This window comes from Mizuhopecten yessoensis, unplaced genomic scaffold, assembly GCF_002113885.1.
Source record: "Mizuhopecten yessoensis strain PY_sf001 unplaced genomic scaffold, ASM211388v2 scaffold10905, whole genome shotgun sequence".
Taxonomy (NCBI): Eukaryota; Metazoa; Mollusca; class Bivalvia; order Pectinida; family Pectinidae; genus Mizuhopecten; species Mizuhopecten yessoensis.
Genome location: NW_018408780.1, coordinates 171,430 through 197,360, shown reverse-complemented (window position 1 = coordinate 197,360; position 25,931 = coordinate 171,430). Strand labels below are relative to the sequence as shown.

The following is a 25,931-nucleotide window of genomic DNA, read 5'->3' as shown; positions in this document are numbered from 1 at the left end:
AAATATATATCGCATACAAAATAAAAGTAACGTTATATTCCAGAACCCGAGCACTTGTCCAGTTAACTCGAGATTACTGTATTTTTGCTGATATGGTTGTAATGAGTGCAGTTGACGTTACGAAGATCATAGCTCAGGTTAAAGCTTCAAAATTATCAAATTGATCATTATATTATCTATTGTCATAAAAAATGCAAAATAATATATAAAATCCTTATTCCGGAAAAGCCTTTCCCAATTCCGAGTTATTTAGTATATCATCATTGGTACTTCCGGTAAGTACCTTGAAATGTGCTATGAATGTTGATCTGCATGATTTACAGCATTATTTTAGTTTGTTTGTTTTTTCGATATGGGTTAGAAATTATATTCATTAGTATGTATAATGTTTCTTTTAAATTATGTTAACAGATGTGGTGATATGTCACGAAAAGTCCAAAATATGCTAGTCCGAGTTTCCCCTGACACCAGACTTCTCTGTATCTGTATCTGTATATTACTGGAAGACCTCAAATTTGAGTATAAATTCCAGGGTTGGAGGAGGGCACTTATATTTTATATTGTTTCAGTTTGTAGTGCTGTCTTGAAGCTTTTAAGTTCTTGCATTTTGACGAGGTCTTCTGGTAGGTTATTCCACTCTGTTGTTGTTCGAGGAAAAAATGACTTCTGCCATTTAGAAGTTATTTTTTTCAGAAATGTTAGTCTGATGAAACTCAGGCTAGCAATATGACTGTTGACAGTTGCAGCACAGGTGCTTGCCTTGGATATAATGATAATGAATATTGACAGACGAGGCCTAGCTAGGCTAGTTAACAGTATGTTACCAGGTCCAGTACACTCTGCCGATATACCTATAAATTATAGCTGTATTGAGCTATATTTTCTCAGATTTCAAATTTCATTAAACTAAAGCAAAGTGCCACAAAACAATAAGGTTTATGGTAATGTTGACTACAAAGAGCATACAGTTAGATGTTTATTTTCATTTTTCATAAATGTAAATTTTTCAATTATTTTACATCATTATTTTTTAAAAAGAATACTTATATTTAATGTCTTTTGTTATAAACCTGATGATACAATCTTCTTTTAAATGCGACTTTATTTCGATTTCCTTAAAAAAGAAAATCACTTGAAAATAGCTCAAAAGACCTATTTCAGATAGGTCAATAGAGCTATTATAGGTCTTTACAGCTATATAGCTCAATTGGCAGAATGTACTGGACCTGGTTACCGAACCATGTTGCGCCTATATTAGCTACTTCAGGCTAACAACGTTGCCGACGAAGAGGTAAACAGTACTGTATCTGTGGTACTCTAACAGTGTTAGAGGTTTACACGGCGAGCTACTTTTGACAGGCACGTCGCAGTCGGCAAAATCATATCCAATAGAAAAAGCGCCGACTAGCGGCCTCTTATGTTATAGCACAGAATTAGGTTATCTAAGTCCCCGTATCTCGCCTTCCTTGTCACCGACTGGGAATTGTACATGTACTGCGATTTGTTCTGACTACTTCATGGTTACATTGGTGGCATCTTGTCGTCACATCACAGCAGTGAGAAGGAGGGAAAAGATGACAGGCTTTTACATTTTTGTAGTTTTTATCTGACAAGGAGGAACCTAATGATTGTGTTTTTTAACCAAAAGACTGTCATCCCTTATTAAAATTGAAAATTGTAAATTATTTAAGTGTTTCCTAATTATATACTTTAACAAGATATTAGGTTAGCGTTGGCACTTTTTAGTGGAAGTTTTGATGTAATGAAGCATTTGTTTTAGAAATCCAGTACAAATGGCTGCAGTAGAACTTGATCCTGTGTTTGTGAAGGCATTGAAACTACTGCACTCAAAAAGCCGAGACTCAGCTGATCAACTGTGCCAATTGTTGGATGATGCTATTGCACAGAGGAAAGGTCAAAAGGTATTACTATGATAGAGTATATAGCTGATATAAGGATTGTTGTATTTATGCTGTATTTTAGAACCTCTTCCTAGCTTAATCTGGATCAAATAACTGAAGGACACAATGTTATGCTGTTCAATATATATATATATATCACTATTAAGTACAAGTTTCTTGTTTAAAAACTTTTACTTTAAAATTGCATTGTTTTTAAACCATGAGATAATCTGATATTATGTGACTGCAGTGTTAGTAACTGAATTGTGACAAGTTAATGAGCTTGTTAAGAACTAGGTACATTCCACGTTACTGTATTGTGACAAGTTCATGAGCTTGTTAAGAACTAGGTACATTAAACGTTACTGTATTGTGACAAGTTCATGAGCTTGTTAAGAACTAGGTACATTACAAGTTACTGTATTGTGACAAGTTAATTAGCTTGTTAAGAACTAGGTACATTAAACGTTACTGTATTGTGACAAGTTAATTAGCTTGTTAAGAACTAGGTACATTCCACGTTACTGTATTGTGACAAGTTCATGAGCTTGTTAAGAACTAGGTACATTACCCGTTACTGTATTGTGACAAGTTAATGATCTTGTTAAGAACTAGGTACATTAAACGTTACTGTATTGTGACAAGTTCATGAGCTTGTTAAGAACTAGGTACATTCCACGTTACTGTATTGTGACAAGTTCATGAGCTTGTTAAGAACTAGGTACATTAAACGTTACTGTATTGTGACAAGTTAATTAGCTTGTTAAGAACTAGGTACATTACACGTTACTGTTTTGTGACAAGTTAATGAGCTTGTTTAGAACTAGGTACATTACACGTTACTGTTTTGTGACAAGTTAATGAGCTTGTTTAGAACTCGGTACATTACACGTTACTCTATTGTGACAAGTTAATGAGCTTGTTCAGAACTAGGTACATTACACGTTACTGAATTGTGACAAGTTAATGAGCTTGTTAAGAACGAGGTGCATTACACGTTACTGTAGTGTGACAAGTTAATGAGCTTGTTCAGAACTAGGTACATTACACGTTACTGTTTTGTGACAAGTTAATGAGCTTGTTAAGAACGAGGTGCATTACACGTTACTGTAGTGTGACAAGTTAATGAGCTTGTTCAGAACTAGGTACATTACACGTTACTGTTTTGTGACAAGTTAATGAGCTTGTTTAGAACTAGGTACATTACACGTTACTGTATTGTGTCAAGTTAATGAGCTTGTTAAGAACTAGTTACATTACACGTTACTGTATTGTCACAAGTTAATGAGCTTGTTAAGAATTAGGTACATTACACGTTACTGTATTGAGACAAGTTAATGAGCTTGTTTAGAACTCGGTACATTACACGTTACTCTATTGTGACAAGTTAATGAGCTTCTTAAGAACTAGGTACATTACACGTGACTGTATTGTGACAAGTTAATGACCTTGTTAAGAACTAGGTACATTAAACGTTACTGTATTGTGACAAGTTCATGAGCTTGTTAAGAACTAGGTACATTACCCGTTACTGTATTGTGACAAGTTAATTAGCTTGTTAAGAACTAGGTACATTCCACGTTACTGTATTGTGACAAGTGAATGAGCTTGTTAAGAACTAGGTACATTCCACGTTACTGTATTGTGACAAGTGAATGAGCTTGTTAAGAACTAGGTACATTCCACGTTACTGTATTGTGACAAGTTCATGAGCTTGTTAAGAACTAGGTACATTACAAGTTACTGTATTGTGACAAGTTAATTAGCTTGTTAAGAACTAGGTACATTCCACGTTACTGTATTGTGACAAGTTAATGAGCTTGTTAAGAACTAGGTACATTACACGCTACTGTATTGAATTTGAATCTATTCTTAAATACTAAGGTACTTTTAAACTCTTTCACAAAGGAATCAGATGTTTTCGAAAGCCAACATCTAAAGTTTTTAATTACATTTTGTGTTCAAAACTGGCTTAAAACCATTTATTATTCATACCAAACTGATGAATCTCATTTTGATCTATATATATATTTCTTTTCTGTTTATTGGTATGATTGCTATGCAACGAGATGAATTTTTTGATCATATTTAAATGAAGGCCAATACATCTTTTGACACACTATAACATTATTTTATGTTAGCTTTCGACATACATGTAGCATTTGGTTAAGTGAAGATGTCATGTGTTTTTTGTTGGTTCAAATCCTGGCCTCTGTTCTAATGCATTTCTTGTCTGTAACAGACAATTATTGTGAGGTCATTTTATACCAGTGGCATTAGCTAACAAGGGTACATCACTCCAAGTAACATAAACAATAAATATTTTGGATTTTAGAGATAAAGTCCATGCAAAGTTACACACTGTTATAGTCCGAATTATTCTGACGTTTTATCAACTTTTTTCATATCGGTCTGTCGTCGACAGACCGATATGTCGTCAACAGACCGATATGAAAAAAGTCGATAAAATGTCAGAATAATTTGGACTAACACTGTTAATGAGTTCAACAATTATGACAGTCAGTTTGACTGAATACATGAGAAAACAAGACAGAAAATATTGTTTTAATATGTTTAGTCAGTTTGACTGAGTAAAAGACATCAACTTTTGTCATAATGTTTACAGCTAGTTTGAATTGACTCCATCTAATTAAAATTATATATATGTTGCATATATGTATCAGTTAAAGGGAGCGATGTGAAGATATCATTTTGATTAGATAGGAATTGACTATGTAAAAGACACAAACTTTTGTCCTGATCAGGCCAATGATTACAGCTAGTTTGACGTTGACGGAAGATATCAGCATGTGTTGTATGTTCACAGTCAGCATCACTTGCATCAGAATCCAAGACTTCAAATAAATCTACACCGAAACACCAAGATGAAGAAAAGTTAAAAAAGAGAGAATCTGAGAAGAGATCACTGGACAAGGTAAATATATATATGATAGTGATATAAAATGAATGAGAAAAACAGACAGATGGAATAGTGATATAAAATGAATGAGAAAAACAGACAGATGGAAGGAAAGGGGATGCAGAGATTCAGAGAGAGAGAGAGAGAGAAAGAGGGGGTTGGGGGAGAGAGAAACGTGTTGGGAGGGAAAGAGAGAGGGATAAAAAGAGAGGGAAGAAAGGAGGAACAGGAGAAGAGAGTGGAAGACAGAAAGATTTATGGAGGGAAGGAGCAAGGGAGAGAGAAAGAAATAAACAGGGAGGGAGAAAAGAGTGGGAAAAAGAAAGAGCAAGAAGTGAGGCTTATATATAATCACAACCTTATCTTGTTTTCCTGTAGTATAATTTTTCTTGTCTTTTTATATTAGCTGAAGAAAGAGTTGTCAGATTCATCAGAGCAGGTTCCAGTGAAGAAAGCACGCCATGAGGCACCACAAACTGTAATAAAGGTGAAGGAGGAAGAACCACCTCAAGAGACGAGAAAAGAGGAGAAGTCATCGAAGGACCGTGATAAAGAGAGGAGGAAGGAAGTAGAGAGAAAGGCAAAGATAGAGAAAGAGGAAAAGGAGCGACAAGAAAAATCAGATGACAGTGAGGATGAAGAAAAGAGTATTGATGCAGATGACTTTGCATTTGATCTGGGAATTGCTTGTGTTGTGTGCAAGTAAGTTTAAGTAGGATGTTTGTAGAGAGAGTTGGTGTTTGGCATTTTCCATCATTTGTAATATAAATTTAAAATGTTCATGTTTTCTACAGTTTCAGAAACATTTTGTATGGTAATGTTGTTTGGGTCTTTTCTCTTTTATGTTTTACTTACAGGTGAAAAAAAGCTGATGCCTGATAGATGAAGAATATCAAATATCAAAATGAGAATGGGTCTTTTTTTAAATATTAAGTGTCCTGCAAATGGTGTTTTATTGCAGTATATCAATTTGTTAATACATAAATTTTCTCAACATCAGGTTAATGTAATTTATTTTTTATTGTATTTGTCTTTATTACAATAATTATTTTCTTTTATAACAAAAACCCCATGAAATTGCATATGAAATACATACCATTGTATGTGTTGGATTTTCATAGATTAAGAAAAAGAAAAACTAAGTTATTTTTATCAGAAAACTTAAGAGAAATTAACAAATTCAAAAATGCTGAAAAAAAATCTTCTTAGAACTTTCATTTAAAAAAATATGTCTTAGAAGACTAAACCAGATGTTTTTATTTCTTTGAATTTTGCATCTTTGCCAGAGAAGGTGTCAGGTAGAGGGGAGCAGTTTCATAATGTGTTTATACTTGCAGAGGCTTTGATGTGACATCTGGAAATCAGCTTGTGGAATGTCAGGAATGTCATAACCTGTACCATCAGGTTGGTGCCTTCATCAGTATTTCATTACTGTTTTTTAACCTTCAGATTGAGGATGTGACAATATTACTAGTGGTGAAGTTTGTCACTTGTCACTAACACTTAATAGGTATACTCCGAGATGGGATTCAGAAAGAGCTATAATCAATGCAAGCAGGTTATCTTGACAAATAATACTGTTAGGGGAAAAACATTTCTAAAAAATGTTGAAATATAATAAATTCTTATTATAAACTTTATTTAGTTTACAACAATTGTGAAACAAGTTATTCAATTTATATTAATCACTCTTGTTGGCCCGGCTGTTAGCGTGCAGGGGTCTTTGTATGGGAGGAAACCGGAGAACTCGGAGAAAACCCACGTGGTCGGGCAGGTGACCCCATGTCCCCATACCTTTTCACTGATCGGGGAATCGAACCCTGGCAGCCTTGGTGAAAGACAAGTGCGCTATCCACTGCACCACGCGACCACCCAATAAATTCTTAACAAAGTAGAAAGCATAAGAAAAAAAAATCTAAGATTTACATATATAGGTCTTTGCAGGTTTCTCTGTTAAATTTACACTACAATATATATCAAACCCGATATGAAACCAACTGTTAGAGATATGTGTTTTCTTGTGATGAAATAAAAAAAAAATCAAATTTTTATTGCCATTTTGGGGGATACTAAAAACTAGGTCTAATGAAAGTTGGTTAAATATATACACAAATCTTTCCAAGTTGATATATTTCAGGAGTGTATGATCAGGCTTGTACAAACCTAGTCGATGGGAATCTAAGACATGCTTCAACCAATGTTTTTATATAACTTTTGTCATTTGTAATCATTGATACAAAAAACAAAATAGTCACCTTGACAGACTGGTTATAGTGAGAGATGATTTTGCAGGGAATCTATTAAAAAAATAATAGTGAAACTCATTAATTTAAATTTCATGTGCCTGCTTCCATCTTATGGTTTGCAAAGAGAAATATCTCTACTGTATGAGTAAACTTTCACAAATTTATATTGCAAAATTGTTGAACTTTAACAAATTATCAATGCAAAATTGTTGAACTTTAACAAATTTTAATTGCAAAAAAAAGAGGTTTTATAGAAACAAATAAGAGAAATTGTGATGATAATATCAGAAACTGTATTTTTTTTGTTTATTAATGTGAAAATACAAGAGAGAATAATGATAACAAGGGCTATTGTAAGGACCTGTTGACAAGGAAAAAAACAGTGCTTTTCTTGCATTATATAGCTATCACAAAATAGTACATTTGTATATGTCACATCGGTGTGGCACAATATATGATGGCCACATTTCTGTGACTGTTACAGGAGTGCCACAAACCCCCAGTGACAGAACAGGATGTCAACGACCCGCGGTTTGTATGGTACTGTACCAGATGTACCAAGACCATGAAGAAAATGGTAAGTCTAAAATCTGTGGATGGACCGGATGGCTAATGGAATTGGTTGTTACACGGCGGAGGTGGGGTAGGGATGGGCGGCGTCACAGCATGACATTTCAATGTGTATAGTTATTCATTATTTACATTATTGCATGGTCATAGATACATATGATGAATGAAAGAAAAGAATTACTAATGCACTTGTTAAAGAAAAATATTGTTCATTAATGACTAATTTTCCTCTTTTGCAATGGATACCTTTTTCACAGGGTAGTACATTAAATGGAAATGTTCCATAATTTAAACAGAGACAACTTTGTTACTACATTTAAAAGGGAAGTTGGGGGGGGNGATGGTGGGCTCTTTTGTGTATTTGGTGATGCAGTACTGTCCTTAGGGAAGATACTGTAATTATAGATGTAGCCCAAGTTTCCTCTGGCACTAACACCAGGCTTAGACATTTTGGCAGATAGATGTCTGGTGTGTCAAGTCTGGTGTTAGGGCCAGAGGAAACTCAGGCTATTATAGATGTTGTGTGTGGTATTTTCATGATCTGCATTGTTCCCAAGTAAATGTTAAACAGACATGGCAATGTTGTCACATGCTTATGTTTTTTTTGTGGTTATTGAAGGAGGCAAAAGAAAGATAGCACAAACTCAGAACTATAACTCTGGCACTTGGAAGCTTTATGTGTTTTAACTCGATGTATATCAATATCTCATTCAACCATAGAATTAGGTATGGATTAGATTGCCCATTATTATTATATTGTACTTCTGATTATCCAGGCATCCGCCTCCAAGACGGTTAAGGGCAAGTCATCATCATCGTCATCATCTTCCTCCTCCTCCTCCATGCTGTCCTCCTCTAAGGAGACATCTAGTCTCAGCACCTCGGGTAGCAGTAGCAGTTCCAGCAGCAAGAGTATAAAGCCTGACCCTTCAACTCTCTTCAGCTTCCGCAGGGTCGAGGCAAAGGTCAGTGGTGCTACCCAATCACTTCAGTTCAAGAATTTTGTCTACTTTTATTGCTGTGTTATTTATTATTTGAAGTTTAAGCCACAATTAATGTGATGCACTCTTTATGATGGTGTGGATAATTCTGAAATTGGTTCAAAATTGAAGAAGTTGATATTTTGCCACTTCATGGCAGCTACACATCTGGAGTAAATAAATTATTAAGGGATGTAAGAAAGTTTGGATGGAAAGATATCACCATTGGTTACATACAAATTGAAATTTGGGCTCAAAAACCTTGGCAAGCATCAGATTTTGTCCCAAGTTCTGTGCCCTTTGATGGGATATTTTAGGTTCTTGGCTTATTACTCAGTTAAGGACAAGGAAAGGAAGGGGAGTAACTTGTATAAGCTCTTTATAGTTGGGTTCAGAAAAATGTACACAAAAACAAGTAAAGTTTATCATTTGATATGTCTTTTAAATTCTTTTTGGAAGATATTGAAATCAATCTAGCGTTGTCTAATGTATTGACCTTAGCCAATAGGAACCCAGAAAATTCCAAAAAAAAGAATGTTTGCATTATAAGACCAAACTGAGTTTGTAATAGTTTGTGAAAAACAAAGAAGTCCAGATATCAATGTTTGTAATTATTTTACTCCAGATATCAATGTTTGTAATTATTTTACTCCAGATATCAATGTTTGCAATTATTTTACTCCAGATATTAATGTTTGTAATTATTTTACTCCAGATATCAATGTTTGTAATTATTTGTGATAAACAAAGTAGTCCATACATCAAAGTTTGTAATTATTTGTGATAAACAATGTAGTCCAGACATCAAAGTTTGTAATTATTTGAGCTAAACAAAGTAGTCCAGATATCAAAGTTTGTAATTATTTGGTATAAACAAAGTAGTCCAGATATCAAAGTTTGTAATTATTTGTTATAAACAAAGTAGTCCAGACATCAAAGTTTGTAATTATTTGTGATACACAAAGTAGTCCAGACATCAAAGTTTGTAATTATTTCTGATAAACAAAGAAGTCCAGATATCAAAGTTTGTAATTATTTGTGATTAACAAGGTAGTCCAGACATCAAAGTTTGTAATTATTTCTGATAAACAAAGAAGTCCAGATATCAAAGTTTGTAATTATTTGTTTGTAATTATTTGTGATAAACAAGGTAGTTCAGACATCAAAGTTTGTAATTATTTGTGATACACAAAGTAGTCCAGACATCAAAGTTTGTATTACTTGTGATAAACAAAGTAGTCCAGATATCAAAGTTTGTAATTATTTGTTTGTAATTATTTGTGATAAACAAGGTAGTTCAGACATCAAAGTTTGTAATTATTTGTGATTAACAAGGTAGTCCAGACATCAAAGTTTGTAATTATTTGTGATTAACAAGGTAGTCCAGACATCAAAGTTTGTAATTATTTGTGATTAACAAGGTAGTCCAGACATCAAAGTTTGTAATTATTTGAGCTAAACAAAGTAGTCCAGATATCAAAGTTTGTAATTATTTGGTATAAACAAAGTAGTCCAGATATCAAAGTTTGTAATTATTTGTTTGTAATTATTTGTGATAAACAAGGTAGTCCAGATATCAAAGTTTGTAATTATTTGTTATAAACAAAGTAGTCCAGATATCAAAGTTTGTAATTATTTGTTTGTAATTATTTGTGATAAACAAGGTAGTCCAGACATCAAAGTTTGTAATTATTTGTGATAAACAAGGTAGTCCAGACATCAAAGTTTGTAATTATTTGTGATAAACAAGGTAGTCCAGACATCAAAGTTTGTAATTATTTGTGATAAACAAGGTAGTCCAGACATCAAAGTTTGTAATTATTTGTGATAAACAAGGTAGTCCAGACATCAAAGTTTGTAATTATTTGTGATAAACAAGGTAGTCCAGACATCAAAGTTTGTAATTATTTGTGATAAACAAGGTAGTCCAGACATCAAAGTTTGTAATTATTTGTGATAAACAAGGTAGTCCAGACATCAAAGTTTGTAATTATTTGTGATAAACAAGGTAGTCCAGACATCAAAGTTTGTAATTATTTGTGATAAACAAGGTAGTCCAGACATCAAAGTTTGTAATTATTTGTGATAAACAAGGTAGTCCAGACATCAAAGTTTGTAATTATTTGTGATAAACAAGGTAGTCCAGACATCAAAGTTTGTAATTATTTGTGATAAACAAAGTAGTCCAGACATCAAAGTTTGTAATTATTTGTGATTAACAAGGTAGTCCAGACATCAAAGTTTGTAATTATTTGTGATAAACAAGGTAGTCCAGACATCAAAGTTTGTAATTATTTGTGATAAACAAGGTAGTCCAGACATCAAAGTTTGTAATTATTTGTGATAAACAAGGTAGTCCAGACATCAAAGTTTGTAATTATTTGTGATAAACAAGGTAGTCCAGACATCAAAGTTTGTAATTATTTGTGATAAACAAGGTAGTCCAGACATCAAAGTTTGTAATTATTTGTGATAAACAAGGTAGTCCAGACATCAAAGTTTGTAATTATTTGTGATAAACAAGGTAGTCCAGACATCAAAGTTTGTAATTATTTGTGATAAACAAGGTAGTCCAGACATCAAAGTTTGTAATTATTTGTGATAAACAAGGTAGTCCAGACATCAAAGTTTGTAATTATTTGTGATAAACAAGGTAGTCCAGACATCAAAGTTTGTAATTATTTGTGATAAACAAGGTAGTCCAGACATCAAAGTTTGTAATTATTTGTGATAAACAAGGTAGTCCAGACATCAAAGTTTGTAATTATTTGTGATAAACAAGGTAGTCCAGACATCAAAGTTTGTAATTATTTGTGATAAACAAGGTAGTCCAGACATCAAAGTTTGTAATTATTTGTGATAAACAAGGTAGTCCAGACATCAAAGTTTGTAATTATTTGTGATAAACAAGGTAGTCCAGACATCAAAGTTTGTAATTATTTGTGATAAACAAGGTAGTCCAGACATCAAAGTTTGTAATTATTTGTGATAAACAAGGTAGTCCAGACATCAAAGTTTGTAATTATTTGTGATAAACAAGGTAGTCCAGACATCAAAGTTTGTAATTATTTGTGATAAACAAGGTAGTCCAGACATCAAAGTTTGTAATTATTTGTGATAAACAAGGTAGTCCAGACATCAAAGTTTGTAATTATTTGTGATAAACAAGGTAGTCCAGACATCAAAGTTTGTAATTATTTGTGATAAACAAGGTAGTCCAGACATCAAAGTTTGTAATTATTTGTGATAAACAAGGTAGTCCAGACATCAAAGTTTGTAATTATTTGTGATAAACAAGGTAGTCCAGACATCAAAGTTTGTAATTATTTGTGATAAACAAGGTAGTCCAGACATCAAAGTTTGTAATTATTTGTGATAAACAAGGTAGTCCAGACATCAAAGTTTGTAATTATTTGTGATAAACAAGGTAGTCCAGACATCAAAGTTTGTAATTATTTGTGATAAACAAGGTAGTCCAGACATCAAAGTTTGTAATTATTTGTGATAAACAAGGTAGTCCAGACATCAAAGTTTGTAATTATTTGTGATAAACAAGGTAGTCCAGACATCAAAGTTTGTAATTATTTGTGATAAACAAAGTAGTCCAGATATCAAAGTTTGTAATTATTTGTGATAAACAAGGTAGTCCAGACATCAAAGTTTGTAATTATTTGTGATAAACAAAGTAGTCCAGATATCAAAGTTTGTAATTACTTCTGAAAACAAAGTAGTCCAGATATCAAAGTTTGTAATTACTTGTGAAAAACAAGGTAGTCCAGACATCAATGTTTGTAATTATTTGTGATAAACAAAGTAGTCCAGATATCAAAGTTTTTAATTATTTGTGATTAACAAGGTAGTCCAGACATCAAAGTTTGTAATTATTTGTGATAAACAAAGTAGTCCAGATATCAAAGTTTGTAATTACTTCTGAAAACAAAGTAGTCCAGATATAAAAGTTTATAATTATTTGTGATAAACAAAGTAGTCCAGATATCAAAGTTTGTAATTACTTGTGATAAACAAAGTAGTCCAGATATCAAAGTTTGTAATTACTTCTGAAAAACAAAGTAGTCCAGATATCAAAGTTTGTAATTACTTGTGAAAAACAAAGTAGTCCAGACACCAAAGTTTGTAATTATTTGTGATAAACAATGTAGTCCAGACATCAAAGTTTGTAATTATTTGTGATTAACAAGGTAGTCCAGATATCAAAGTTTGTAAGAGTTTGTGAGTAGGGTAAATATCATAGTCTGTAACAGTTTTGTCTTAAAGTAAAAGAGGCATTTAGTGAATAGTTTACATAGTCTGTTTTCTTTCCTTTTGGTGCAGTCATCAAGCTCCAAGGAACAAACCAGCAGCTCTGGAAATCGGCCGCTGAGTGGCCTGGCTAGTCTGGCAGCCAATCTTTCTGGAAAAAGTGATCAAGGTAAATCAATGACCAGCAGCAGTAGTAGCAGTAGTCGATCAGAATCTTCCTCCAAGTCCACAGTGAAATCAGAGCCTTCTAAAACTAGTTCTAAACATGACCACTCGGAGAAAACTTCAAGCAAGAGCAAGACCTCCGAGTCTGCAGTTAAGCCAGGTGGTATCAAACTTGGTGTAGACATATTTAAAAACTTACCAACCAAAGCGGACCCTGTGAAGTCGAGCTCTAAGTCGAGTTCGTCCAGCAGTACTGGTAGTGGAAATAGCAGCAGTAGTGCTAGCAGCAAGCAGAGTTCAGGAGGATCCAGTTCTGCAGTCAACGCTGACAAGCGATTACAGATGATGAAAAAGAAAGCAGCAGCAAAGCTGCAGGAGAAACGTTCTTCTTTAAGATGAGAAACTAGATGTAACATGAAGTATAAAAGAGAATTTGGAGTAGATATACACAAAGGACCTGGGCCATTATTTACCTAAACAATGTTAGGTAGTTCCCTAGGTTCAGACTCACTATGTATGACTTACAGCTCTCCTGTAATGTATATGTGGACTGATGACCTTTGTCACATAACCTAAAAGTCAAGGTCACTCTCAAAGCTTATGTGCACAGATACAGAATGTTTCAATAAAACTACATCTTTTTGTAGGTTATACATGCATTGGATCAATATGATGTTAAATATTGTAAAATGCTGTGATGTGTCATTTTTGTTTCTTTTCTTTTCAAACATGTGCTTCAGTTGTTAACTTCTTAATAGACTGTATAGCCATTATTTTTTCATGCATCTTTAAAACAATATTGTTTTATCATCATCTATAAAAACAGACACAGGGGTAATGACTATTGGAGTATTTAGCATTGCATCGGAAATTTAAACATTAAACAGTATTCTAATAAAAAAATAAAAATCAAATGATCCCAAACAGGGCTGTTTATTGCTTCTATTTCACATGTCAAATCAAATATTTTAAGTATTTCACATATATTTTCTAATAAAATTGCATTAAGTATCAATAACAAATTCAGATATGATACAAACAAGAATTTCTTTGTAAGGTAACTTTGGGTAAAACATTAAGTCATGTGGCCATATAAAATTACAGCAATATACACAGCAAGTCTGCAGTCCTAATCAATTATGTGAAATTACAGCAATATACACAGCTAGTCTGCAGTCCTTATCAATCAAGTTCTCATTAAGTTTCAAAAAACAGTTCTATACTCCAAAAATCAAAGGGCAACATGAACATATCTATTTTAAACATAACATACCCATAACAAGTGTATCTTTTATCTTTGAAGCTACATGTAGCATCCATAATATTCCAGTATTCTGTTTTTTTTGGCCATTAGCATGGAAATCTAATCTTAGCTCTTTCTAAATTTCCATCACAAGTAAATCATCTATTTATATATTTTAGTGACAAGATATTTTCAAGATATAATTATGATTGTATTTTTGCATTTGCATTTGCATTATAAGATGGACAGTATTCTGACAAAACATACTGAAGATCAGGTTTTCATGAAACATTACTTATTTTTGACATTTTATTGCTTTTTATTCAAGAAACTTTGAAAGGCTAAAAAACCATCAAGTTACCTGGCAGACACCAACAGGTGTTTAATCCCATCAACTTTTGTAGTTTATATATGTATATACATATCAGCTGAACTCTATGTGTCTTTTCAACAAATAACAAGTCATTTGGATTGATAGGTCTCGCCTGTGCCCTGCTTTGACCATCAATGCACATATCAGAGAAACTTACTTAAACGCAAAAATTTAATGTTGATGGAGATGCTGACAAAGTCAATGGTCCATGAAAGGTAGGCCACATCCAGCATTTAATGCATGGGTCGAGATGTACTACCTAAGATGCTGCATCATCTATGGTGCAAGATTGGTTGGTCTTGCACTTATACTTTCTTAATGTTGACGCCGCTGCCTGAAAAGCAACACCTTAGTCTTGCTTCCGCTACTTAGTCGCGCCGAGAAAAAAAATGTTTTTTTCCCACACCATCAGGTAGACAACTCTGTCTTAGGTAAGCTGACGTCATGTATATGAATTCATTGAAAATGCCATCCGGCTGTGCATTAAAGTTTGAATACAGATATGCTACCAAGATTGGCCTGAGGTCTGGTCCCACCTCTCGTGACTTAGTTTCTGGCTCTTAACTTTGAAATTGTTGGCATCCCAACCCCAGACCATATATAGATTTGCTGGGATAAAGAACCTAGCACAATCGTGATAACAAAATTGGCCATATCCCAAGGAACTTAATATGGAAACAGTTAAAGATTGCCATTTATACATTCCCCGAATAGAAGGGACAAAAACACTTTACTTCTAGGATTTGCATAAGGTTTCGTAGGTCTTACCATGGAAACAAGTTTAGATCACCAACCCATAATCAGATATATAATTGCTAGGCATGAAGAAAAGTTACCATGCTACCAGAATTGTTCTATGTGTCTGCCCCCATCCTTAGAGACTAAATAAGGCCCTGAGTCATTACATGAAAAAATTGATCCTCAATCTATAAGAATATATACCATTACCGAGCAGGTAGATTTAGATATATGCAGATACTTCTGGGTCTGGCCAACTCCCTGCAATCTTATTTGCAATACTAGTTTAATTGGAATATTTTGCCATGATTACTAGGAATATCTTGGTGAATGATACCGAACCTCAGGGCAGCTTTTTAAATAGGCATAACACTGCACCGAAGTGTTGTTAATTATAAAATTGTACATTGTTAAAGGTTGTTAAAGGCCTACCTTCAAGTAAGACGTAGGATTAATTAAATTGATGCAGACATGTTTGTTGATATTCATCATGTGAGGAAAAATACATAAGAAGCAACATTGACAAGTGATGCTGACAGTTTCCAGTCAAAAATAAATAAAGAATAACGACAACAAAAGAGGGCTGTGTATCTGTTTTTATTGGAATCTGACATGTTTGTATTTTGCTGAATAATTAGTTTGAAATCAAACAAAGAAAACACTTGTGTCACATACACCACTGGTGTCATATATCAAATACACTTGTGCCACATACACCACTGGTGTCATATATAAAATACACTTGTGTCACATACACCACTGGTGTCATATACCAAAAACACTGGTGTCACATACAAACAACATTGGTGTCACAAACCAACAACACTGGTGTCACCTACAAACAACACTGATGTCATACACCAACAACACTAGTGTCACATAATACAACACTGATGTCACACACCATCAACCCTGATGTCACACCCCAACAACACTGGTGTCACACCCAAGCAACACTGATGCCACACACAAATGAAATCAAACAAAGAAAACACTTGTGTCACATACGCCACTGGTGTCATATATCAAATACACTGGTGTCCCATCCACCACTGGTGTCATATATCAAATACACTGGTGTCCCATCCACCACTGGTGTCATATATCAAATACACTGGTGTCCCATCCACCACTGGTGTCATATATCAAATACACTGGTGTCCCATCCACCACTGGTGTCATATATCAAATACACTTGTGCCACATACACCACTGGTGTCATATATCAAATACACTGGTGTCACATACACCACTGGTGTCATATACCAAAAACACTGGTGTCACATACACCACTGGTGTCATATATAAAATACACTTGTGTCACATACACCACTGGTGTCATATATAAAATACACTTGTGTCACATACACCACTGGTGTCATATATAAAATACACTTGTGTCACATACACCACTGGTGTCATATACCAAATACACTTGTGTCACATACACCACTGGTGTCATATATCAAATACACTTGTGCCACATACACCACTGGTGTCATATATAAAATACACTTGTGTCACATACACCACTGGTGTCATATATCAAATACACTTGTGCCACATACACCACTGGTGTCATATATCAAATACACTTGTGTCACATACACCACTGGTGTCATATATAAAATACACTTGTGTCACATACACCACTGGTGTCATATACCAAATACACTTGTGTCACATACACCACTGGTGTCATATACCAAATACACTTGTGTCACATACACCACTGGTGTCATATACCAAAAACACTGGTGTCACATACACCACTGGTGTCATATATAAAATACACTTGTGTCACATACACCACTGGTGTCATATATCAAATACACTTGTGCCACATACACCACTGGTGTCATATATCAAATACACTTGTGCCACATACACCACTGGTGTCATATATAAAATACACTTGTGTCACATACACCACTGGTGTCATATACCAAAAACACTGGTGTCACATACAAACAACATTGGTGTCACAAACCAACAACACTGGTGTCACCTACAAACAACACTGATGTCATACACCAACAACACTAGTGTCACATAATCTGTTTTTATTGGAATCTGACATGTTTGTATTTTGCTGAATAATTAGTTTGAAATCAAACAAAGAAAGCACTTGTGTCACATACACCACTGGTGTCATATATCAAATACACTTGTGCCACATACACCACTGGTGTCATATATAAAATACACTTGTGTCACATACACCACTGGTGTCATATATAAAATACACTTGTGTCACATACACCACTGGTGTCATATACCAAATACACTTGTGTCACATACACCACTGGTGTCATATACCAAAAACACTGGTGTCACATACAAACAACACTGGTGTCACATACAAACAAGACTGATGTCACACGCCAACAACACTGATGCCCTACACCAACAACACTGATGTCACATACCAACAAAACTGGAGACACATACAAACAACACTGATGTCACACACCAACACCACTGGTGTCACACACAAGCAACACTGATGCCACACCCAAACAACACTGATGCCACACACCAACAATACTGATGTCACACACCAACAACACTGGAGTCACACACAAGCAACACTGATGCCACACACCAGCAACACTGATACTGGTGTCACAAACCAACAACACCTGTGTCACATACACCACTGGTGTCATATATCAAATACACTGGTGTCACATACACCACTGGTGTCATATATCAAATACACTGGTGTCACATACAAACAACACTGATGCCCCACACAAACAACACTGGTGTCACACACCAACAACACTAGTGTCACATAATACAACACTGATGTCACACACCATCAACACTGATGTCACACACCAACAACACTGGTGTCACACACAAGCAACACTGAAGCCACACACAAACAACACTGATGCCACACACCAACAATACTGATGTCACACACCAACAACACTGGTGTCATACACCAATAACACTGGTGTCACATACAAACACCACTGGTGTCACACACCAACAACACTAGTGTCACATAATACAACACTGATGTCACACACCAACAACACTGATGCCCTACACCAACAACACTGATGTCACATACCAACAACACTGGCGTCACACACCAACAACACTGATGCCCCACACAAACAACACTGGTGTCACACACCAACAACACTAGTGTCACATAATACAACACTGATGTCACACACCAACAACACTGATGTCAAATACCAACAACACTGGTGTTACACACCAACAACACTAGTGTCACATAATACAACACTGATGTCACACAACATCAACACTGATGTCACACACCAACAACACTAGTGTCACATAATACAACACTGATGTCACACAACATCAACACTGATGTCACACACCAACAACACTGGAGTCACACACCAATAACACTGGTGTCACATACAAACAAGACTGATGTCACACACCAAGAACACTGATATCACACACCAACAACACTGGTGTCACAAACAAGCAACACTGATGCCACACACCAACACCACGGAGGCCACACACCAACAACACCGATGTCACACACCAACAACACTGGAGTCACACACCAATAACACTGGTGTCACATACAAACACCACTGGTGTCACACACCAACAACACTAGTGTCACATAATACAACACTGATGTCACACAACATCAACACTGATGTCACACACCAACAACACTGGAGTCACACACCAATAACACTGGTGTCACATACAAACACCACTGGTGTCACACACCAACAACACTAGTGTCACATAATACAACACTGATGTCACACAACATCAACACTGATGTCACACACCAACAACACTGGTGTCACATACATACAACACTGATGTCACACACCATCAACACTGATGTCACACACCAACAACACTAGTGTCACATAATACAACACTGATGTCACACACCAACAACACTGGTGTCACACACCAACAACACTGGTGTCACACACAAGCAACACTGATGCCACACACCAACACCACTGATGCCACACACCAACAACACCGATGTCACACACCAACAACACTGGTGTCATACACCAATAACACTGGTGTCACATACAAACAACACTGGTGTCACACACCAACAACACTGATGCCACACACCAACAACACTGGTGTCACATACAAACAACACTGATGTCACACACCAACAACACTGATGCCACACACCAACAACACCGATGTCACACACCAAATACACTGGAATCGCACACAAACCACAGTTACATCATTTCAACACACCAACTGGTCATTTAATTAGTATGCCATGACGATTGCATTATTTTAATCATCATGAAGTAAAGTAATTTCTGTATAATGTTCACTGTCAATCTCTTCAATGGTGTCATAACTTGAATTCCTTGTGAATGTATTGTGTGCTGTCGAGACCAATGCATTGTTTAAGGCCTTGATACGTTCTTTTTACAATACCTCATAACTCACATATCCATTCCAGATATCTAAATTATAACATAGTAAATCATGAAACAAAATCAACTCTTATACATAATAGGTATATCAATAAATAGGTTGTCTTCATACATAAATATATCCAGATACATGTGTAGGTATATATTACACATGTGTGTCTTAACGGTACATCATTATAGTTTTGTATTAGTCACACCATTGGATGAGAGATTTAGCATCGGTATTCTGTGTCCATCTTTGGATTCTACATTAACCTCAAATTGTCCATTAGACCAAAAAGCCTTTTTCATACGGGTGTATTTCTGTTTCATCTCCTCTATAGTAACATGTATTGACATCATGGGGTTCTTCTTCTCAAAGTCGGGTAGCTCCGGATACAATTCATTACCTATAGAAAAACAAATGTTACAAATTAACAATAAAAGGAATTAAAAAAGTGACAATGCTGTCATTAAGTAATGGACTTTGCTTTTTCCAGCAGGAAAAAAACAACCTTTTGGATCACTGAAATACATGTAGGTACATCATAATTTGTGTTAAATGCTGTAAGATCAGAATGTTTAAATTTTGTAAAACTTTCCTGTTAAATATGTGAACTGGTCAGACAAAATTAATATAGAATTCTGTGTCAGTATCAGAACAAGAGCCCCCCCCCCACACTCACCCACACACACCCACTCACCCACACACACACACACTCACCCACACACCCACACACTCACCCACACACACACCCACTCACCCACACACACACACACTCACCCACACACCCACACACTCACCCACACACACACCCACACACACACACTCACCCACACACACTCACCCACACACACACCCACTCACCCACACACACAGGCTGCTAAATGAGTTCACTCTTCCCTCCAGAGAAAGGGGTTGTTAGAACCTTAAATCAACTGTTTTTAGCACATCTTTACCTAGGTCAACCGTCCAATCACTACAGAAACAGGTAACGGGAAAGTATCTCTCTACACGACTGAAAGTCTTATAGCCCTTGTCCATACACAGTGGTTACGTTTGTCGGCTCTGATGAAGTTGAGCATTCGCCACACCTCGTACGCTTGTGGTTGGGGTAGTTCTCCTTCATAACGATCCTTCATAATTTTGTCTGGAGAGGACCACTGACATTTTGAAGAAGTTCTTAGTATTTCAGTTATTGTACAGCATATTATGATCTCAACTCTTACCACCCAGATACATTTAACAAAAGTCATCACAATGCAACCCTCCAATACCCTATTATATTATAACCACTTAAATATGTCACTCTCATCAAACCTATGTCTCTTCTATCCATCATTTGTAGTATTCATCGTTATTCATATCGATATGTGTTTTACAGACAGATTTAGCACTCTCACAGGGCTTAAATGAGATACATTTATAGAACGCTCTGACATCGCCAATTACAGCATTTTGGTAGTACCCAAAATGGATCACAAATTAATTTGGGAATATCTTGCAGTTCAGATGGGAAAAACGTTTGCTACCCACATCTCAAGTCAATATAGTTATGTAACAGGATAGAGAATAGTGCGCTTCCACCGGGGATCAAGCCCCTCGATCTCCATGTTCCTAGTCGGACGCTGTACCACTGAGCTAAAGGCTCAAAGCTAGAAGGCGACCGTAATCCTGTGTACAATTAAATTTCTGGCACACTACTCCCAACTTTTTAATGGGGGCACCCTCGAACACCACAACCCAGGTCCTATTAAATTACCCCCTGTCACCACAGGGAGGGCCACATACACCCATTTGTAACGGGAATAGTGTGCTACCACCGGGGATCGAACCCTCGATCAACAGGCTCTAGTCGGACGCTGTACCACTGAGCTAAAGGGAAATACCTGCATGCAAAGGAAGTTTTTCAACCAATTTAGAAGCAACAGTACAGTAGTAAAATATTTGTTAAAATGGTTGGCTATTGTAATGTCATCATGACAGTTTACACCATTAATATTGAGAGCTGTTTTGGGGTTTGATTTCTTACTCCTTTCATATCCCAGGCACTTAAATTGTTTCCACAGGATTTTAGAATTGCCTTTATTTTCTTCAATTTTATTTTCAAAATAACTGCTTAAAAATAGCGTTTTATAAAAAAATAAGTCTAACAGTACAGCTAAGTGTCTATCAATCAGTCACAAAACTTTCAGGAAAACACAGGATCAACAAGTCGTAGGGCTTTGCCAGGAATATTAACGTCGATCGGGGTATCAATCAAAATTATTATTATTTTATTTAGTGGTACCCTGAAGAGTGAAAGCCGTTCTTGGATAGGCTACTTAACTTTGACCTTTTCCTGCCGATACCATACTATAAGTCCGTGTTAATACTAGTGACCCCAACGTGTATCAAAAATGTAAACAATATCTAAACTTCTGTCGGATTGTGTTATAAATGGAGTTTTGTTCATGAATGAACTCCTTTTGTCTGCGCAGAAACCTAAAGTAAAGGTTAATTTAGGTCTATGGCCGAACAGAGCAACAGAGACAAGTGATCAAGCGTCTGGTTGAACGAGACTATAGTGGAATTATAGTTGATTTGGACTTTTGCAAGTCTATTACCGGAAGTGGCAAATTTGGGGAAAACCCATCCTACAGGAAAAAGTCGCATAAAACGAAAGGAGAACAGTGCAGACAATAAATGTGAGTAAAGTTACCAAGAAAGTAGCTATATTAAGTTATTTTTGGTATAATGAAGCTATGTATAGATAATACATTGCACAATGATAAGGCATGATGAACCAGCCGTTCGATGTAATGGGACATATAGCTATAGGTTGTAGACTCTACTTTTGGCCAACGGGAGGGAGAGGGGGAATGGTCCGGAGAGTGTGGACACCAGTTGTCACATTTTTTTGACTCTGTTAAATACGGGTTGTGGTCGTTTAGGTTTTTGAGTTTTTGGTACTTATTCCGAGTCAACAACTTCCCCTGCAGTCCTCTAGACCTCACCCCTTTGTCAGGTTAGACCAAATATATATATATATATATATATGTGTTTCCTGTTTCGGCTACAAAACAACAGGGCAGGTACAAAAAATGTAGGTAGGGAAAACATTTTAGTTCATTTTCTTTTTCTTTATTTTCAGCGATGAAAATCTCCTGATTACCTCCGTGATATGTTATTGTTTTAATAAAGTATGAATGGCACCAATTAAACACACACATAAAAATAAATCCCTGCATCTTAGTTTTTTGTGTTGTCTGCCAGCAGGCCCAAACGACACGTGCACATATAAGTAAATTATTATTTGACCCACCTAAATGTTTATGTTATAACCAACGTAATTTACAGTAGTGCTGCCACCAGTGTTACATTTCTAAATTACCCCTACTGCTGGACACTAGTTTTTATAGCCCCACTTTCCTCTGGCCCTGACACCAGACTTCAACATTTTGATAGAAAGATATCCAACACCAGACATCTATCTATCAAAATGGTTAAGTCTGGTGTCAGGGCCAGAGGAAACTCGGGCTATGTTTTTTCAGTAATCCAAATTCCACTGATGTTCACCAGTGTTACATTCTCGTTTGTATTACTAATACTTTCAGATCTCAATCTCCAAAGCCACCAGTTCAAATTAATTGAACAACAAAATAAGTTCATTTATATTTACACTATATTTACAACACAAGGTTTTTTAATCCTTCATAAAATATACAAGTCTTCACCATTGTGAAGTCAATCTCTCTTCTCCTAACCTATCTACCTATATACAGCTAAAACTACTATTATTACTAACTTCCTAATTCTGACTTTAACTCTAGCTTTCTAACTCTCCTCTTTATCTCTAGACCTCTCAACTCAGTCTCCCTAACTCAACCTCTTTCCATAGACTCCTCAATTCAACCTTTTTTTTTTATCTCCCAACTGCAAGCTGAACTACCTTGCTATCTGTCCCTTAGCAAAATCATGCTTAATTAAAAATGTTGATACTTTAGAATTGTTGATGCTGCTGAAACCCTATTAAAATTTGATCCCTACACGACTAGGTTAAACTGGCCATCAATCCTGCTAAGTTTAAATCCAGTGTCGGCATCAACTGGAGGCACAAACACTGACATCACAGACTTGACACCCCCCCATCTAGACTAAAGACAGTCACACTTATCTACAGATTGCAACTTATATCATAAGGCTACTTAGCTACTAACTATCTTCAAATAAAACTCTGACACTGACCACGAGCCAAGTTCAAATGCATAACAAATTATATGTACACTTTGAACAAATAAGCATAACAGTGACTGTGAATTGGGGTCGGCATGAACAAATAGGGTCTGTCGGGAAACGGGGGGAAAGGCAGCTATATTTTTATTTGGCCTTGCAGACCTGTTTTTCGCTACAGGTTCGTACACTGGATGTAGTGGTAAGACAACCAATGAGTATTTATAACAAGTTGACAACGAAAGTTATAACAATTGTTGAGCTATGACAGTTGCACTAATTATAGCTCAACCACCACGTACAGTACATAAACAGAAGTTGATGCGATATCCAACAGCACTACCAGCATCAAAGTAACCACGTGTGACTATTGCTGCGTAATTCTTTACTGATCGTAAACTGATACAGTTTATAGAAACAACATTTGCATTTAACTTAATTACAACAAATATTTCCAGGGTCATTCCATTAATACAACACTTAAATATCTACTAAATAATTTGCTCGTAATATGTTTGCTTAATGGACAAAGTTTAGGGCTTAATAAACTCCCTATATATTCATAACTAACCACTCTGCATGGACGCAAAAGCCAGAAGCCCCTGATGATCCCATAATACAATAATGTGCATATACCAGTAACCATACTGGGCACATAGCCCAAGTTTTCTCTGGCCCTGACTCCAGACATCTATCTGTCAAAATGTCTAAGTCTGGTGTCGGGGCCAGAGGGAACTCGGGCTAATTGGGCACAGTACTGTTATCAGCCTTCAGTATCTCTGTTGGACTGTTACCACAGCGCATTCCCCTGCAGGAAAAGTGAGTCGGCTGGCCGACTCTATCAAGACACTGATCACCCAATTGAGTTATTGATTGATTGGTTTTACGGCTGCTTCACTTTTCCAGCGAGAATATGCTGTTTTATACACCCTCAGCTCATCCCACCAAATACTCTTAGGTTGACCATTTTAGAGCTGACATTGATGGCAGTGCAGTGCTATGTGGACATTTGAAAGAAGAACTTTGCTGCGATATGTAAATTTAATAATTACTAATATTGCGGTCGATAAAGAAGGGATTTTCTTCTGAAATTCACATCTTTTTTTTCTTATTGTGAACTTTTATGCAAACGTTTTAGACATTTGCAGAAATTATCAAATCAAGGACAACATTTTTTTTTTTTTAATTAAGTGATAGTTTTCCTGTTTCTATTGTTATATTTATTGGACAAATTAAAGCATTCATAAGTTGTTATACTTTTGTCTACTCACTGATAATGTATTTTGATAAGATGAATGTTTCAATGAATCGTGAATCAGCACTTGTGAAAAATATCAAAATATCAGCCACACTCGTTAAATATATTTGTTATAACTGAAGAAACCATTAGATTTTCTATTTATTAAATTTCAAAAACATAAAACATGAAAAATAAAATGCATTTAAAAAGGGTGGGAATTAGTGAAGCGTAATAATTAGAGCCATATTCTAATGACGTCACGCTTGACAACAAGGCTACACGCCATTTTGAATGGGATACTCAACGCAATTCCGATGTTTTCTGCTATTTTCTGGTATGATTGCTTATAAAAATGTTATTAATTGTATATTTATGCAAATACTTAAGTGTGTGTTCCAAACATTTACCATAACAACCACTTATTCTACCATCGCTTCTTTTGAATCTGAACAAAAAATTGTTGTCTTTGAATGCAGCGAATAGAAGATACCGTTATGATTGGTCAATACCAAAAAGTGATATTTTCACAGTGTGAAAAATATCAGTTTTATCAAGTTGATGGAATCCAATATTTCACTGGCAAAAATGTAATAAATGGCTGACACTTTGATGTATTTTCTATTCTTTATCATCATGAAATTATATAAATACAGTGATAACACAC

The 25,931-nt window shown here is 35.6% G+C and overlaps 2 protein-coding genes across 5 annotated transcripts in view; both read left to right on the top strand.

The window, feature by feature from the left end:
• Positions 1-250: 250 nt before the first annotated feature.
• Positions 251-15,976, top strand: LOC110463430 (integrator complex subunit 12-like). 2 transcript variants are annotated; one of them, XM_021518023.1, is made up of 8 exons: positions 251-275; positions 1,781-1,922; positions 4,729-4,836; positions 5,228-5,523; positions 6,159-6,225; positions 7,552-7,644; positions 8,414-8,602; positions 12,950-15,976. In XM_021518023.1, the coding sequence occupies exons 2-8, from the start codon at positions 1,794-1,796 to the stop codon at positions 13,439-13,441; spliced, it is 1,374 nt and encodes a 457-aa protein (XP_021373698.1). In that variant the 5' UTR covers positions 251-275; positions 1,781-1,793; the 3' UTR covers positions 13,442-15,976. The 2 variants fall into 2 exon arrangements, with proteins under 2 accessions (XP_021373698.1, XP_021373700.1); XM_021518025.1 differs by lacking the exon at positions 251-275 and adding an exon at positions 313-376.
• Positions 15,977-22,436: 6,460 nt separating this feature from the next.
• LOC110463431 overlaps positions 22,437-25,931 on the top strand; it is a 28,501-nt gene continuing 25,006 nt past the window's right edge. For 2 of the 3 annotated variants that reach the window (XM_021518027.1, XM_021518026.1), the window contains exon 1: positions 22,437-22,502. Coding sequence is in view for 1 of the 3 variants with exons in the window: in XM_021518028.1 (XP_021373703.1) it covers positions 22,501-22,502 (2 nt within the window). In the remaining 2 variants the exon portion in view is untranslated. The remainder of the gene's footprint in view (positions 22,503-25,931) is intronic. The other variant, XM_021518028.1, reaches the window with a different exon arrangement.

Coding starts and splice junctions, on each gene's coding strand:
- LOC110463430 (XM_021518023.1), top strand. CDS start 1,794: ATGGCTGCAGTAGAACTTGATCCTGTGTTTGTGAAGGCATTGAAACTA. Junction 6,226..7,551: donor GTCATAACCTGTACCATCAG/GTTGGTGCCTTC, acceptor TGACTGTTACAG/GAGTGCCACAAACCCCCAGT. Junction 8,603..12,949: donor TCCGCAGGGTCGAGGCAAAG/GTCAGTGGTGCT, acceptor CTTTTGGTGCAG/TCATCAAGCTCCAAGGAACA.